Source organism: Pinus tabuliformis, chromosome 8, assembly GCF_031772625.1.
Source record: "Pinus tabuliformis cultivar Carrire ecotype Pingquan chromosome 8, CPIR1, whole genome shotgun sequence".
Lineage (NCBI taxonomy): Eukaryota > Viridiplantae > Streptophyta > Pinopsida > Pinales > Pinaceae > Pinus > Pinus tabuliformis.
In genome coordinates, this window is record NC_142294.1 from 1,164,821,699 (window position 1) to 1,164,837,391 (window position 15,693).

At 39.8% G+C, this 15,693-nt stretch overlaps 1 protein-coding gene across 4 annotated transcripts in view; it reads right to left on the reverse strand.

Annotated features, from left to right (window-relative positions):
* The window catches only part of LOC149239491 (3-hydroxyisobutyryl-CoA hydrolase-like protein 1, mitochondrial), a 328,118-nt gene that overhangs the window by 121,369 nt on the left and 191,056 nt on the right, over positions 1–15,693 (reverse strand). For all 4 annotated transcript variants that reach the window (XM_089373436.1, XM_089373434.1, XM_089373435.1 and 1 more), the window contains exons 9-12: positions 11,666–11,726; positions 11,286–11,384; positions 11,097–11,198; positions 10,946–10,987 (exon numbers count right to left, since the gene is read on the reverse strand). In XM_089373436.1, the coding sequence (XP_089229562.1) occupies positions 10,946–10,987; positions 11,097–11,198; positions 11,286–11,384; positions 11,666–11,726 (304 nt within the window). The remainder of the gene's footprint in view (positions 1–10,945; positions 10,988–11,096; positions 11,199–11,285; positions 11,385–11,665; positions 11,727–15,693) is intronic.

Consider the following 15,693-nt stretch of genomic DNA (forward strand, 5'->3'; position numbering starts at 1 on the left):
ATGGTCGTTCAAAGGAGTGGGACCACATGGGGCCAAGTGGACCCAATCTAGGTTATGAGGAAGGAATGTAGCAACCAATGATATTCTTAGCCTAGACAAGGTGGACAGAGAGTCAAAGAAAATATAATTACTCAAAATGTTGGTTTGACCCTGAGAAGTGATAGCCTTGGGGATGACAAGGCAAAGTTTGGTCCCGGAGCTAGGGCTAGGCTTTTCTCCCAACTCCACTGTCAGAATGTCTTCAACTCTGGAGGAGGGCTAGAAGAGAGGCCAGTGCAGATGACCTAGGCGATCGAACTTTTTTAGTGGCTAACTTGTCGGGAAATTGATGCCCTAGGCACCCCAAAGTGGCTAGACTTGGGAGAAGGTGAAAGAATAGGATTTTTGGTGACCACCCTTGGTAGATCAATTCCCTAACACTTGGGAGAATGGAGTCTAAGTTGATTATGTGTAAGATTTTCTTGGTTTCCAGTCAAGGAGGCCTCAAAATTACTTCACAAACCCACTAGGTCAAGTGAAAGTAATATTGTAGCTTTTATACTTCAAATGTACAAGAGGAATGACTTGTCAAGGTCAAATTTTACCTCTAGGAGATTTCTCTCATACTACAAGGGCCAATGCATGGAGAGAATGTTGTAATAGAGACAATACCACAATATTAAGCAATAATTTGCATGCAGTAATTAGCCTTAAAACAACGAAAATCCCATCCAGCGTATATGACAAAATTAACAAAGAATAGCATCAAAATTTCGTACTTATTTCGTACTTACATGCATTAGAGTATATCCAACCATTCACAAATGACAATAAAGAAGCTCCAAGAGAAGATAAACCAATAACCATACATCAAAATTCATCCATAAATGCTCCAATTCATCCTCCAGCAAAAAGTGTGAAATTCTCTAAAGAAGAGAGAGATCCAATCCAAAGTGATGATGAGAAATGATCTCACCTCACTTGTATTTATACACATCTAAGGAGTTCGAATTAGCCTCTGCCTACATAAGCCCCAAAAATAAAATAATGTGCTAATAATACAACCTTTTGGTGACAATCCCACCAAACTAGCTCACAAATGAAAAAGTAAGCCTCTCAAGAGGTCAAATAATAATCTATGCATGTCGTAGGGCCCTCTAAGAGGCCTAATGAGGTCCATGGGTGCCACAATGAAGAATAGGACCCTCAAAAGCAGTGGACAAGGGTTTGGCCCCTTGTAATAACCAGTCGTGCTCCAAATGACTATGGGGGCATACAAGTGTCCTCATGGGTCTCCAAACAAATCGAAGATGCTTGTAGGTTGCCCTCAAGGTCTAGGATGATAATGTAGGAGATGCCACATCATCGTAGAAGTCCTGGATCATCTGCCAAGTGTATGGTGTAAATATGGATCAGCTGGGCATGATGGATCAAGTGCATCCTCCTCGTCCAATAAGTAAACCACAATCAATCTATAAATGGTTGTGAGGATCCATGAAGTGCAATTTGCTGCTATGGAGGCCGGTGTCTTTCAATGCTCACCCTATATGTGCCATTGTAGCCCTCTAGAGGATTAGGGCCCCGTACAGGGAGACCAAAGCCCAAATGGAAACCATCTGCAATCTTGTAAGATCCAATGCGTCCCCTAGGCTTCCAGTACAACAAGTCATTAGAGAAATTGAGCAAATGAGCTTACCTAATCATGGACCACAGGTTAGGACTTTATAATAGCCTACCCTTCCATAATGGGCTTTGGGATGTGCCAATGTCTCCTAAACTCCCAATGGGGTTAACCAAGTACCCAATTAGGTGCTTTCTACTTCTAAAGGGGATAATATAGTCGACGTACATCCGTCAAAAGGTAGTGGCATGTGGAAGATAGGTGAATGAGGTAGGGAATGAGGAGCAACCCTGGGTCACATGATAGGGCACAAGGGTAGCTAAAAAGAGGGAAGCCCACACTTGGGTTTATAAGGTGTCGGAGGGAGAAATTGAGGTACATGAGGTGCCACGACCTTGATTTTCCCACCCTTCTTTATATGTCTTTTGACTTTTTATGATTTTCTTTGAGTAACTGCTCGGGGCTCAAGGGGTTAGAGCATGATGTAGAAGATATAGCAGTGAATTCCCCCCTTTAAGGTGGGACGGTTCATCACCCACTAGGGGTTGGGACAATCATGGATTCCTATATGATGAAGAAGGCTCATAAAACCTGTTGAAACCAGGGTGATCGCCATGATGATGGGGTAGAGATCATGTATTGGCTTTTGCCCACGTGGTAAATGCTTTTGTCCTGGTTATCTTTTGCATTTTGTGGTACTTTTCCTGTTGAATGTGGCCATATATGCTTTTAACTTTCTTTTTAGCTCCATCAACCTCCAAGCTTCATTCCAAGCCATGACCCAAGGTATGGGCAAGGGGAAGGGGTGAGCTAACCCTATGTGGACTCGATGGGGAAATGTGGACCCAAGTGGGAGAAATGATGGGGTGATATGAACCAGATCAATTTTTATGGTATAAAGGGCTTTGTTCTCGTAAACCGCTTGTTACGTGGTCAATTTTCACGGAGGAAATGATAGCACATTATGAGGATACAAAGAGAAACACCTTGTTTAGCCAATTGATAAATCTCAAACAAAAGTGTTCAATGGAAGAACACATTGAGGACTTTCAAAAATTGAATATAAGGGTAAATGATATTCTAGAGAAGCAAAGGATTGATGTCTTCATAGGTACTTTAAAGGATAACATTCAACATGAACTTCGTCTTTGGGAACCTGATTCATTGGAGAAGGCATTCAAGTGGGCAAGAAAAATTGAAAGCGAAATTATGGAAACAAGGAATCCAACCACTCACAACTATAATTATGGAAGTTTTTCTTCTCCTAGCCTTCCACAACCTACAAGGGTGACACCACAACAATTGGAAGAAAAAAGAGAAAAAGGGCTTTGTTACAATTGTGATAGCAAATGCACTAAAGGTCATAAGTGTGATGAGAATAAATTAATTTACATAGATTATGAAGAGGAGGAAGAAAAGGATCAAGAAACATCAAAAAAAGAGTATATACACCAGGAACCAACCCCAGAGAAAGAAGAAATGAATCCGACCATATCTTGTAAAGCATTGGCAAGAATTACCACTCCTCAAACTCTCAAGATAGAAGGACATATCAAGAAGAAAAAGGTTCAAGAAGTGAAAGATCACATCAAGAAAGAAGAGATGAATCCAACCATATCTTGTAATGCATTCGCCGGAATTACCACTACTCAAATTATCAAGATAGAAGGACATATCAAGAAGAAAAATGTTCAAGAAGTGAAAGATCACATCGAGCATCAAGAAATGAATCCGACCATATCTTGTAAAGCATTGGAAAAAATTACCACTCCTCAAACCCTAAAGCTAGAAGGACATATCAAGAAGAAAAATGTTCAAGCAGTGAAAGATCACATCGAGCATCAACAAGAAGTTCTCCAACTTTTAAAGGATAATGCCACTTTGGTGCAGAATCGAATGAAACAACTGGTAGATCAACATCCCAATGAAAAATGTTTTGGTGTAGGTGATTGGGTATTTTTATGGCTACATCTCAAACAAGCTATTTATGAGAAGGAAATGTTGGCAATACTACATGCACTTAAGAAATGGCGACCTTACCCAATGGGAAGATGCTTCAGATAAAAATGGATCATGATAGTCTTAAATACTTTTTAAAACAAATATTATCTATAGAAGAACATAAAAAATGGGTCACAAATATATTGGGTTATGAGTTTGACATCATCTATAGAAAAGGGAAGCAAAATTTTGTTGCAGATGCACTCTCAAGAAAGGATGAGGACGTAGAAGCATTGTTTTGTGCTATTTCTATTATCCAACCAGATTGGATAAATGAAGCAAGGGATGAATAGAAGAAGGACGAAGAAGTGTGGCCACTCACTCAAAAGTTGCAGAAGATCCCAATTCGAACAATATTGCCAGAACTTGAAGAGGAAGGAAAATCATATTGGGACCTGGAGCAATCACAGAAACAAGAACCTGACAGCTACGAAATCGATCAATTTCAGAGTATCTCATCAAGCGGAAGAACTTACCCACTGAAGATTCCACATGGGAGGACAAGAATATTCTACAAAAGCATCAAGAACTACTCAAGCATTGAGGACAACACTTTTTGAAGGAGAGGGGCATGTTATGGCCCTATAATACTAGTGTAACCCCTTATTGTTATTAGTACAACCCCCTTATTATATTGTTGTACCCATATTGTTACTATTGTGCCCCATAGAAGCCCACTATTGTTATTATTATGCCCTTACATTATTGTTGTTATGTCGGCGCTAATTATATTATGACTCCTTAGACTCCTACATATTGAAAGGAGGTCCTGTCATTTGTATCATCAAGGAATCATTCATTTGTGTAATGTAAAGGAAGTTGCCCCCTCGAAGAGGCTGAATTCTAAGGCGTTGATCTATCTTTTCTATCTTTTTGTGAGCTGGCTTCATAACAAGGGAGGATATGGGAAGGTTTCTCGGTCTCACATGTCTCATAATATGGTCCATGCTTGATCACATGCGGCGAATAGGCATGCTCCCTATAAAGGATAAAAGGGGTGCCATCGGATTGGGGAATGGTTGCATATGATAAATCCATTTGAACATGCCCCCCAACGGTAGCTCCCCATTTCCGGGATAACAACATCCCCCACACATCGGGTATATCAATGACAATAACATCCATGAGGAGGGATATATCGAGATTCCTAGCTAAAGAGACCTTAAGATCTTTAATGATGCCTTCTACTTCCACAGGTTTGGAATTAAAACCACACACCCTTTTATATGGTCGAGTGATGTTGAGACCCAATTGCTTCATAAAAGGCATGATATTGGCAAAAGCATCGGAATCTAACATACAATTGTGTAAGAAGAGGTCATTGATAGCCAAAGTGAGCAAGAAAGGTTTATGCCCTGGGTTTCAATCAGGGATGTGAATGTTTTGCAATTCTTCAAGTATTTCCTCATCTTGAATCCCAAGGGATGTCTTAAGTTGTTGTTGTTGTTCGGGAAGCTTAACAATTTCCTTTAGGGGAACAAGCATAGTCATCTTTCCCACGGCAGCCCCTATGTCTATGTCAAGTTTAACTTCCTTCCCCTTTTCCCTATTCCTATATTCTTTCCTAGGAGGATCCTTCTTTTGATTTACTTTTGTTGGAGGATTCTTCTTGGGAGGAACTTTGGGGATAAATCTTTACGAGGCGCTTGCTTAGGTAAAGGATCTTCCTTAGGTGGTTCCTTAGGAGGTAACGGGTCTTTTTCTTTTTCCTTTCGGGAATATTGGACCCCTTTGGATCTTCCCTGGCTATTAGCATTAAGAATGGATTCTTCCTTTTCTTCCTTAAGGTGACCTCACCAATGGAAGGATGCATGTATGATCCTCCTAGCAAAATGTTGAATACATCAACTTCCATGAGATTGGCTTGCTCATCTGTTTGCTCATCCTCACTGTCATCCTCTTCAATCTCCTCATGATCTGATGAAGAGTTTGGCTCAATAGCATTAGTTGGGGCCAACGTGTTTGGGATTTGAGAAGAGCTCGACCTATCTTCTTCATTTTTCTTTTTGGGAAAAGGCTTTCCTTTAGGGATATCACTCGGTTTTGGGCCCTTTCCAAGGTGGTGATTTTATTCATGACAACCCTATCACGTGCATTGGCTTCTTCAGTGAAACTATCCGTCCTTTTTGGAATAGAGTGGAGAATTTCTTCGTGTTGATCTTTGGACTTTTCCTTCTTGGTTTCAAATTTAGCTCTAGGGTGGTCATTGATATCAACCTTTGAAATTCATAAGTCTTCTTAACTTCCATTGCCATTTCCTTGGCCTCTGCCAAAGTGGATGGTTTCCTTCCCTTGGTTATTTGGTAGAACTTTTCAATGTTGAAGGTCCCTTGGGCATTGCATGACCACCTTTTCATGAATAGTTCCTCAAATTCATCGGAGACCTTAATGCATCTAGGGGGAGGCTAAGATACCAATCTCTTGCTTGTCCTTCAAGTGATAAGGCAAAAAGCATCATGATCCTATCTTCATCAAATATCAATCTAGGGGACAACTGCCAATAGAATTCTTCAATAAAACCATGGGTAGTCCAAGTAGCATCCCCTTTGAATTTGGGCAACCATCGGTTAAATTTTTCAGGTAATGGCTTGAGATCGTTGCTTAATTTCAAAGGGGCAAAGACACTAACCAAGTGCCTTTCACTCTTGGTCATCTTGGGTTGATCCCTTTCGGAGTTAGTGCTTGAAGTAGATGCCATTTCTGGAGATTGATCACTGACTTTCTCGAATTCGGGGAAAAGGGAGGTTCCAACAGGTGATGGAGATCACTTTCCCCTTTTTGCAGCAGCCCTAGTCAAAGGAGGAATGTTGTCACCTTCAAGTAAACTAGGGGATTGGACAATGAGTGGAGTTGCCAGAGGAATATTTATAAATGTCATCAATGAATCAATTCCTGAATGATTCACTAGGCAGGTAGACCTACTTCCTTCCCGGCAACAGCACCAAAATCTTACTGCTCAAACTAACAGGGGACCTAAAGGGGAATCCCTAAGGGAAAATGCTAGGCCAAGGGCAACAATGGAGTCTTAGCCCACTGTCACCTCAACTAAGGCTCCCTTCTATTTACGGACTTTCACCGATGGGAGGAGACCCGATATGTATGGAGTCACCAATAAGTAACGAGTCAATGGATATGAGTGACCCAGCCCCATTCTTCAAAACCTTCTCAGAAAAGGTCTGGATCACTCCTATCCACTAACTTGTTACTCATTGGTGATTCCATACATATCGGGTCTCCTCCCATTAGTGAAAGTCCATAAATAGAAGGGAGCCTTAGCTGAGGTGACAGTGGGCTAAAACTCCATTCTTGCCCTTGGCCTAGCATTTGCCGTTAGGGATTCCCCTTTAGGTCCCTTGCTAATTTGAGAAGTAATAGGCCTTAAACCAGCCTCATAAAAGGTTTCTATTCAGCAAAAACCACCACATAAAGATGTAAAAATTAAGCCCAAAATCCCTTTAACATCTTCAGTGGCTTTCCTCTGATATGTGTGACTATCCTGGCCTCAGAAACATCAGATGAATTACTTGAGATAAGCGTGAGAATTGATGATTTTAAGAGGGAAACAAGTGCCCTATATATACAAGATGAAGGGGCATGAAAGGGGGTCGACTTGCCCCTTAAAACAAGGAGCCAACTTGCTTATTAGGCATAAATTTAAAACATAAATTCGAGTTTGTAATGGGGTCAACCTAATATGCATTTTTTGGATTATTTTTAAAAATAATATTCCTTTATAGGGGCTAACTTGATCAATGAGAACGTGAGATGGAGACCCTTCCAAGTCTCATGAAATTTTCCAAAAATCAACACGACCATTACATAATTTTATGAATTTTCTTATGCCAAATTTTGACCAAGACACCATTCAGATTTGGGCACCATGACCACACTCTCGAGACTTTATGTTTGAGAACACATATCCCCTCAACCGTGAGGAGTTACGTGGTGTGCCACCTACCATTGGAAATGGCATGACGAGAAAAATCATCCTATGATGGATTTTCCTGCAAACTCATGATCATGTCCCTTGACAAGAGCGAGGAAAGTGGGGCTTCTTCCACCTACCGCTTGGTTTCACATCAATTACAACTAATATTCAACACTAGGCACATCATCAATATCTCCAACACTAAGCATCATGGGCTCAAAGTTTTAGCACCTAGGGGTTCCTCAGGATGTCAAGCATCATTTGGAAGCAACAATGGCCCAGCACTCTGCTGTCAGTGCGCAATGCTACCACATCAAATTCAATCTCTCTCTCTCTCTCTCTCTCTCTCTCTCTCTCTCTCTCTACACTGGATGGTATGGTTTCTAATTCTCTCTGTTGAGGAGTCGAGGCAATCACCTCTAGAAGCCTTTGCTGCTATGATGTGGACCACCTAACAAAACTTCCTCTAGATCAAGTGTAAATCAATCAATCATTAGGTGACTAAGACCATAGATGCATCATAGTGGGCCATGCTTAAATTTAGGGGCATAACCAATACTTCGCACAAAGATCAATATCAAATATCGAACTAGACCAAGTCTCGTTACTCGTATAGGTATTCCCTCTCTTATGTCTAAGATGGCTAGGTGGATAACCCTATTAAGTCTTTCCAACCCCCAAGGGGAAGTGACAGGTCCCAAGGCAACCCATCATTCCATAGGTGCAAGTGTGGATGGTGGTAACAAAGTGGCCAAGACTACAAAGCCAAGTACGATAGTTAGGTGACCAGCTAACGGTAGTCTAACATCCTAGGTGTATAGATGTAGAAGGGAACAATCGTGGAGGCATGAGTTACCCCTTTCCTTAGCCTTCTTTTTCCACCCCTCTGGTGCACATTTACTTTTTTTATGACAATGCTTTGATATGGTGCATAACTCAAGAGCCCGAGCTTGCATTTTAGAGATTTAAAATTTATCACCCTTTAAGATGAGGTGCTTTATCACTCATCAAGGTTGGGACAATACAAGGGTTCCTTTTTATGTGTGTACAATCGAGTGCTCTAGGAACCGAGTGATGGCTAATGAGGAGGGGTAGAGCTCATGCTAGGCTCTACTGCGCACTAATTTTAGTCTCAACCATCTTTTGCATTTTTCTTTTCTTTTATTGTGGCTTTCTTTGCTTTTATCATTTTTGTAGCTACATCAACCTCCAAGGCAACATTTTCTAACCCAAACCCAAAAATGAGGATGAGAGAGTGCCAATCCCCATTACCAATGACCACCTACTCGAACATGGATGTTGAATAAAGGAAATGATGGAAAATGGTAAGTATGGAATATCACGTGCACACTACTTCAATTAAATCCTTCCCAATAGTGTCCTTCGTATAACCCTCAGGCTTCAAAGGAGGTCCCACTAGACTAAGATCAAAGAGTAACCACCCAGCTGAAGTGAGGGAACAAGAACACAGTTAAGATCGATCAGTTATTTGGGACACCCCTTGATTCATATTAGTATGCCCCACAACAATAAGCAAAAGCACATGATTGCAAAATCGTAAAAGTACCTGCCGATGGATGACCCCTTTCTCCACCTTTTTCCACCCCTCTAGTGCACCTTTTACTTTTTATAATGTCTTTGTTTGGGTGCATAGATTAGGAGCCCAAGCTTGCTTTTGAGATATTCCATTACCCATTTAAAATGAGGTGATTTATCACTCATCAAGGTTGGAACATACAAGAGTTCCTCTCTTTAGATAAATCAATAAATGCTTGAGGAATTAGGTGATGGTTAATGAGGAGGATGAAGGGTGCCAATCCCAATGACTGATGATTGCCAGCCCAAAGAATTGAGATGAATAAGGGGAAATATGGAGAGTGGTAAGTATGGAATGCCTTAGACACACTACTTCAATCAATGCTTCCTCAGTAATGTCCTTCCTAAAACCCTAAGGCCTCAGAGGAGATCCTACTTGACTAGAGTCAAAGACTAACCTCCCAAGTGAAGTGAGGGATCAAGAATAAAATCAAAATCAGACAATTATCCAGTTCGTCACTTAATCCATATAAGTTATAAGTATGCCCACAACATTTAGTGAAAGGACACAATTGCAAAAATAGTTAAAAGTACCTACCAATTGATGACCCACCATCCTTCAAGAAGAAATGCTGGATGGGAAAGAAATCTGAATAGAGCAATAATTGGAGGATCCTTGCGTAATGTTAAGTTCTAATCACATAGGGCTGCTGGCTGGCTGGTTGTCCAAAGAGGAGAAAAAAAAAGTCTTATGGGTTACCCACTTTCTGGTGGGCAACAAGCCCCAAACTCTACCCACTTGCCAAGTCTCATCTCTAAAGGTGGCTGGCATCCAGTGATAACCAGTCACTCGAAGTTGTCTCCTAACCTCAGTCTCATGAATTTATGTGAGCAAAAAAAGATCTCTAGGAGTGAGCATATCCTGGAAAGAACACGAGGAAGACCACATGGAAATGGCAATGGATGAAGCCTTGCACACCCTTCCCACAATGGGCGGAAGAACAAATGGAGAGAAAATTGAACAGAATGACATGGGATCAATTATGAAAAGATACAGGGGTTACTTTAGAATTTCAAACTAAAAGGAATATAAGGACGGAACAATACCAACTACATTGTCTAAAATAGTATTGAATATACAACAGCTATAGTAAGCGTAAAAATAAAGTTTAAACAGAAAAAAACATGTTGACAGACAGAAATCCATAGTAAAAGGATGCACAGAAAACTGCCACTGAAATAGAGATAAGCAACATAATGATTAATTGTGAATGCCCTGTAAATGCAATGGCAGATTAAGTCATCAAACCCAAGCAAATGGATGGATAGGGCAAACTGGAAATGGATTAGGATTAATTAGGAAGATGGTGACAGAAGAAACTGACAACAGCCTGCAAGTCAATGATAGTGGTGCAAGACCTAGAAAAGAAGAATTGTTTCTTCATACTTTCCATCATTCATTATTTAGATAGCGAAACAGTCCTTGAGTAGCAGATGAAAACTCAAATCAAATAGAATGGAGAAGACTAAGCATTTGGCAGCAACATTGATAACGACCTTTAGCACCACTTATAGTGAATTGGACTGATGCACTACCATCAATAGGAAAAAGGGTGGAAGAATGCTGGCCCATAATTGAAAGAGAAACATCAGTGGAGAAGATTCAAATAAGTGTATTATGAATCTTGCCCAGGATGATTGTCACAATAGTGGATCCAGCAAAAAGATTATTCATTTTCTGTTTTCAACAGAAGACTATAACCATTGTAGGAATGCTTACTCTAGCTAATAACCTTTAATCATAAATCTGGAATTTATAACAGACAAAAAACATCTTCCCATGGAATTATATGAAGAGCAATAAGTATTATGATATATACCTTCGGAGAAAAATCCTTATCTATCAGGCGTGCTCTAACACCCTGCACAGCCATGTCCAGCAGGTTTACCAAAAGTTCTTTCCACTACCTAGTTGGAAAGCACAACCTCTTTAGCCGATGCCATTCTTTATTAAATTGATGCAGGGCTTACCTCAAAGAAATCACCAGATATTTTACTTGAAAGTGCATGACAAGTTGTTCTATACTCGCGAACCAAGCATTCATTGAGATTCTGAAACCTGCCCTCACGAATCTGTTCCAGAAGTTCTCATTTGAAAATATTTCATGCATGAGTCTTTACAAAAAAACACAATCAGCTCAGATAAGAACATGGACATACTGATTTCAAGGTGATTTTTAAACCTAGTGGAGAGGCTCCCTTCAGTTTCCCAATAGTATTTGTGTACCATTCATCATTTTGACCAGCTGCTTCTGTTTCCTGAAAACATTACACATCACTAGCATTCAGATTATATTTTTACCAAGTAAATCATGGATTAAACAAAAATGACAAAAGTGATATGCCAAATCAAGTTCAAACATCCTCAGCTGAATTATTAATTATATCTTAGGTCCTTTCGAAACTGATAATATATTCCAGAAGAACCCACAACTTTGGCATTCACACAATCTCCAGAATGAAAACTCATTGGCCAAAATCCTCCCTCAAAAAATCCAATTTAAGTGGTGACAAAATATGAAAATAAACATGAAACTTACCAGAGCACATAAAATCTCCTCAACAGTCTCCTCAGAGAAACACCGATCAATAGCATCCATTCTGTGACATACACTCTCAGTCAAGAAGCTAAAAATATTAATCTTAGAAATATATCATCATTTCATGAAAGAAAAACATTGATCATTAAAGCTTTAGAACTGTAAGCCACTGTCCCAGTGGGTAAGACCAAGAAGTGGAAGCCATTGCACATCTTAGGCTTGAGGCTTGGCAAAAACTTACATTCAACGGCCTGTGGATCTTGTCTTCATAGGCTCTTGCTAGGCAACATGCATAGAGTAGCTATGCTGGGTGTAGTTTGAATTAGGTATTTAACACAAAAATTAACATTCACAAAAAGGAACAATAATATAAACAAAATCATTGGGGAACATAGCACACTTTTAACCTAGCTTGTGATTAGCACATTATTTTATGATTTTTAGTGGCATTGGGATAAAATAGACTTTATGACTCCTCGTATAAATAGGGGAGAGATGTATGAAATCTTCATCACACACTTGGAATTTCAACCTTCAAGAGGCATTTGGCCGTCTTGTCTTGTGGAGTAATTCGTTTCTAATATCTATGAATGCATTTTGACATTTGGAGCAAATTGTTTGTCTTTGGAGCTAATGTCTTCGATCAATGGATGGAATCTTTGCATGCTATCTTCTAAGTGAACTTATCATTGAATATTTATTTTCTCTATGTCTAATGTATGGATTCTGGAATATGTTGAATCTAGGGTTTTCTATTGTGCCCTAATTTGTTGAAAATTTATTTAATGGTATCTAGATGTCACTATTGCATGCATTACTCATGAATAACATGTGAATGTTTTTCCTATTGGTGAACTATAATTAGCTCTCCCACAAATCTCCTTGATTTATTGCATTGGTAATTGTTAGGGTTTTTGGAGCTAGGGCATCAAGAATCCGGCCTCCTTAGCAACTTTTTGGTCATTCAATCAAATCACAGACTCCATTCTCCCAAGGCTCTAGGCATCGGCCTCCTTTGTTTGTGATCAATCTTATTTTTATCCATAAATTCTTCTTCTCTAAATTCAGCCCCTTTAAGGCAAAGCTTGCTAACTAGGGCTTGGTGCGAATCCCTAAGCAAGGTACATTTGTAGGATTGGAGAGCCTGACATCAAGAGGAGAGAATTTGCCACAAAATCTCTTCTTTTGGTGGGCATCCACTCCACTTTTGTCCATAAATTTCTTTGCCTTAGTTGTTTGTCCTAAGGTAAAAGCATGGTCTAGTCTTGCTTAACTTAGGGGCTTGTTCGAGGGTTTCATGTGCCTTAATCTTATTGATATACATTATTGGAAACCTAAGTCACCTGACATGGGGACACGGGACACACAAATTCGAGTGTCTGACACGGGGCATGTAGACCCTCGTGGAACAGGACACATTAAATACTATTATATTAAAAATAAATAAATAAATATATATATATATATATAATTAATACTAAATAGATATTTCAATGATTTCATATTACACAAATTCTCATTCATGATACAAATTCAGACATAGATCTAGATTCTACATTGTAAATTTGTAAGTTGTAACATTATGAATACAAATACAATTGTGACAGATTCATCAATGATCCAATAGGAGAAAGAAAAGAAACTGCAGTTTTCTCATTAAGTCATCAATAGCAAAATTTGTTACATAGGTACCGAGTCCTAAGGACTCCTGACTAGCAATGCTAATGGAAAACAGAAATAGCAAATACAAAACAACTACAAGGTAGTAGGTATTTCATCAATCATCATCATCAAAATCAGCATCATTGTCATGGTCACCACTGCTCTCCTCTGCATCCTCCTCCTCTGTATCCAATGTAATATTTGCATCTGTTGGTGTGGAGGATGAACCCTCAAGAGTGTCACCATCATCAAAAGTGATAGGCTCTAGCACTAGCTCATTAAGATCCAAGTTGGCTAATGCAAACTCAACACTGTTGTCCAAACCCATATTATCAGGAAACATATCCCACATGTTTGTCTCTCCCTCCAACCACTCCTCCCTTTGCTTGTAAATAAGATGAAGGTTGGTGTGCACATACACCATTGTCTTTGCCCTGGACTACTCAAGCCTACTTTTCTTCATACTATACGAATTCCCATATGTGCTTCAATTCCTCTCGCAACAAGAGGATGAAATAACCTGAGAGAGAAGCTGCATGGCTAACTGTTGTAGAGGAGGGCATGTTGTCCCATGAGTTGCCCACCAAGAATAGGGCTTCTTAACCCCCTGTCTCTAATCACATCATAGCCTACAAATCGCTCAATGCCAATGGAAAACTCTGCAAAGGCATCCTCCACCCCATCTGGGGATGCTCTATCCTGAAATATCTGCCTCAATGCATCATTTCTCCCTTGTGAATTTCACCATCCATGTGAGGAGGGAATCTGCGAGAAGGTCCACCATTCAGCCACTCATGGTTGTAGTATTTTGGATTCAATGAGAGAGCCAACAAAGGTGTGCAATTCTTGTCCCACCTACTAACAAGAATATCAAGTATAGTGGTGAAGAAAGACTATAATGATCTCTCATACTCAGGGCACTCACTCTGTAAAATAATGATCCTCGCGGACTCAATCATGGAATCCCACCCCTCATAAACCTCTCCTAGGATGGGTTGTTCCGTATCTGCAAATTGTAGCAAAGCAATGATTCCTAACACTGTATCCTTGACTCCTTTTGAGGCTACTTGATCTGTCTTTCTCCAAAAAGACCAAAACTCTGAAATAACCATGGCCCCAAGAGCGATCTTGACCTCCCTCAACCTCTTCAGCATGATGAATGCAAAGGCAAACCGTGTATCTGCGATCTTCAACAATGATAGATGGGTGTACTCCTTGTAGATTGTGAGGGCATTAGTATGATTTTGTACAAAGTTGTGGATATGTAATGCATCCTCAATAACATTTCCAACCCAAGGCACATTAGAAGCAATAGTTTTAAGCGCTAAATTCAAGGAATGGACAATGCAAGGTGTCCAAAATAATTGTGGATATTTAGCTTCCACAATCATCCCAGCAGCCTTGCAAACAAGTGCATTGTCTGTAATGATTTGCACATAAGAATCAACACCTACATCTTCAATAACTTTAATGAACAACTCACCCATATATTGTGCATCCATTGATTTCAAGAAAATTGGTCCATTCGAGGACACCATGAAGTTGATGAGTGGGTAACATGCTAGCTCTGTCCATACATCAGAAACAATACTAACCCCAAATGTTGGCCATGTTGATTTAATAGGCTCAAGCATTATATCCACCTCTTTCTTTGCCTTAATCAACAATGTGGTTCGAAGCTTCTCTGACCCAAGAGGCACATACCCTGATGGAGCTCATTGAGTTAGAGCTCGGCACATCTCAATAAATAAACGTGATCATGCAACATTAAATTGTTGGGAATCACGATTGTCATTAGACCAAAACCTGCAGGTGTTAGTAAACGATCGTATCGCTAGAGATAAGGATCCATGAGAAGCAGTTAGTCCATGTCACGAAACACACGGGAAGCGTTGGTTTATCCAATGTCCAACAATCTCCCTTCCAATGCAAGCCGAGTGTGTATCAAACTCATGACCTGCGCTCTGATACCACTTGTACTTTTTTTGTCATCTACACAACTGGCCCAATCTGCATCTGCATATGCTGTCAATGTAAAGTCCTTACCTTTTGGATACCATAGTCCATAGTCTGTAGTCCCTTTCAAATATATGAATATCCTTTTTGTTGCTAATAGATGACTTTGTTTACGTGTTGATTGGTATCTTGCCACTAATCCGACTACTAACATTATATCTGGTCTAGAAGCTGTTAGGTATAGTAGGCTTCCTATCATAGATTAAATTATTGAAATTTATCAGGATGATCTTACGGATTTTCTAAGAATTATACGAGTCATATAAGTCATCTTAGGAAGGTTTTTTACAGATGCAAAGAATTTTGAATCTCTTTAAATCCTGCTAAGTCTGTTTTTGGAGAAACAGAAG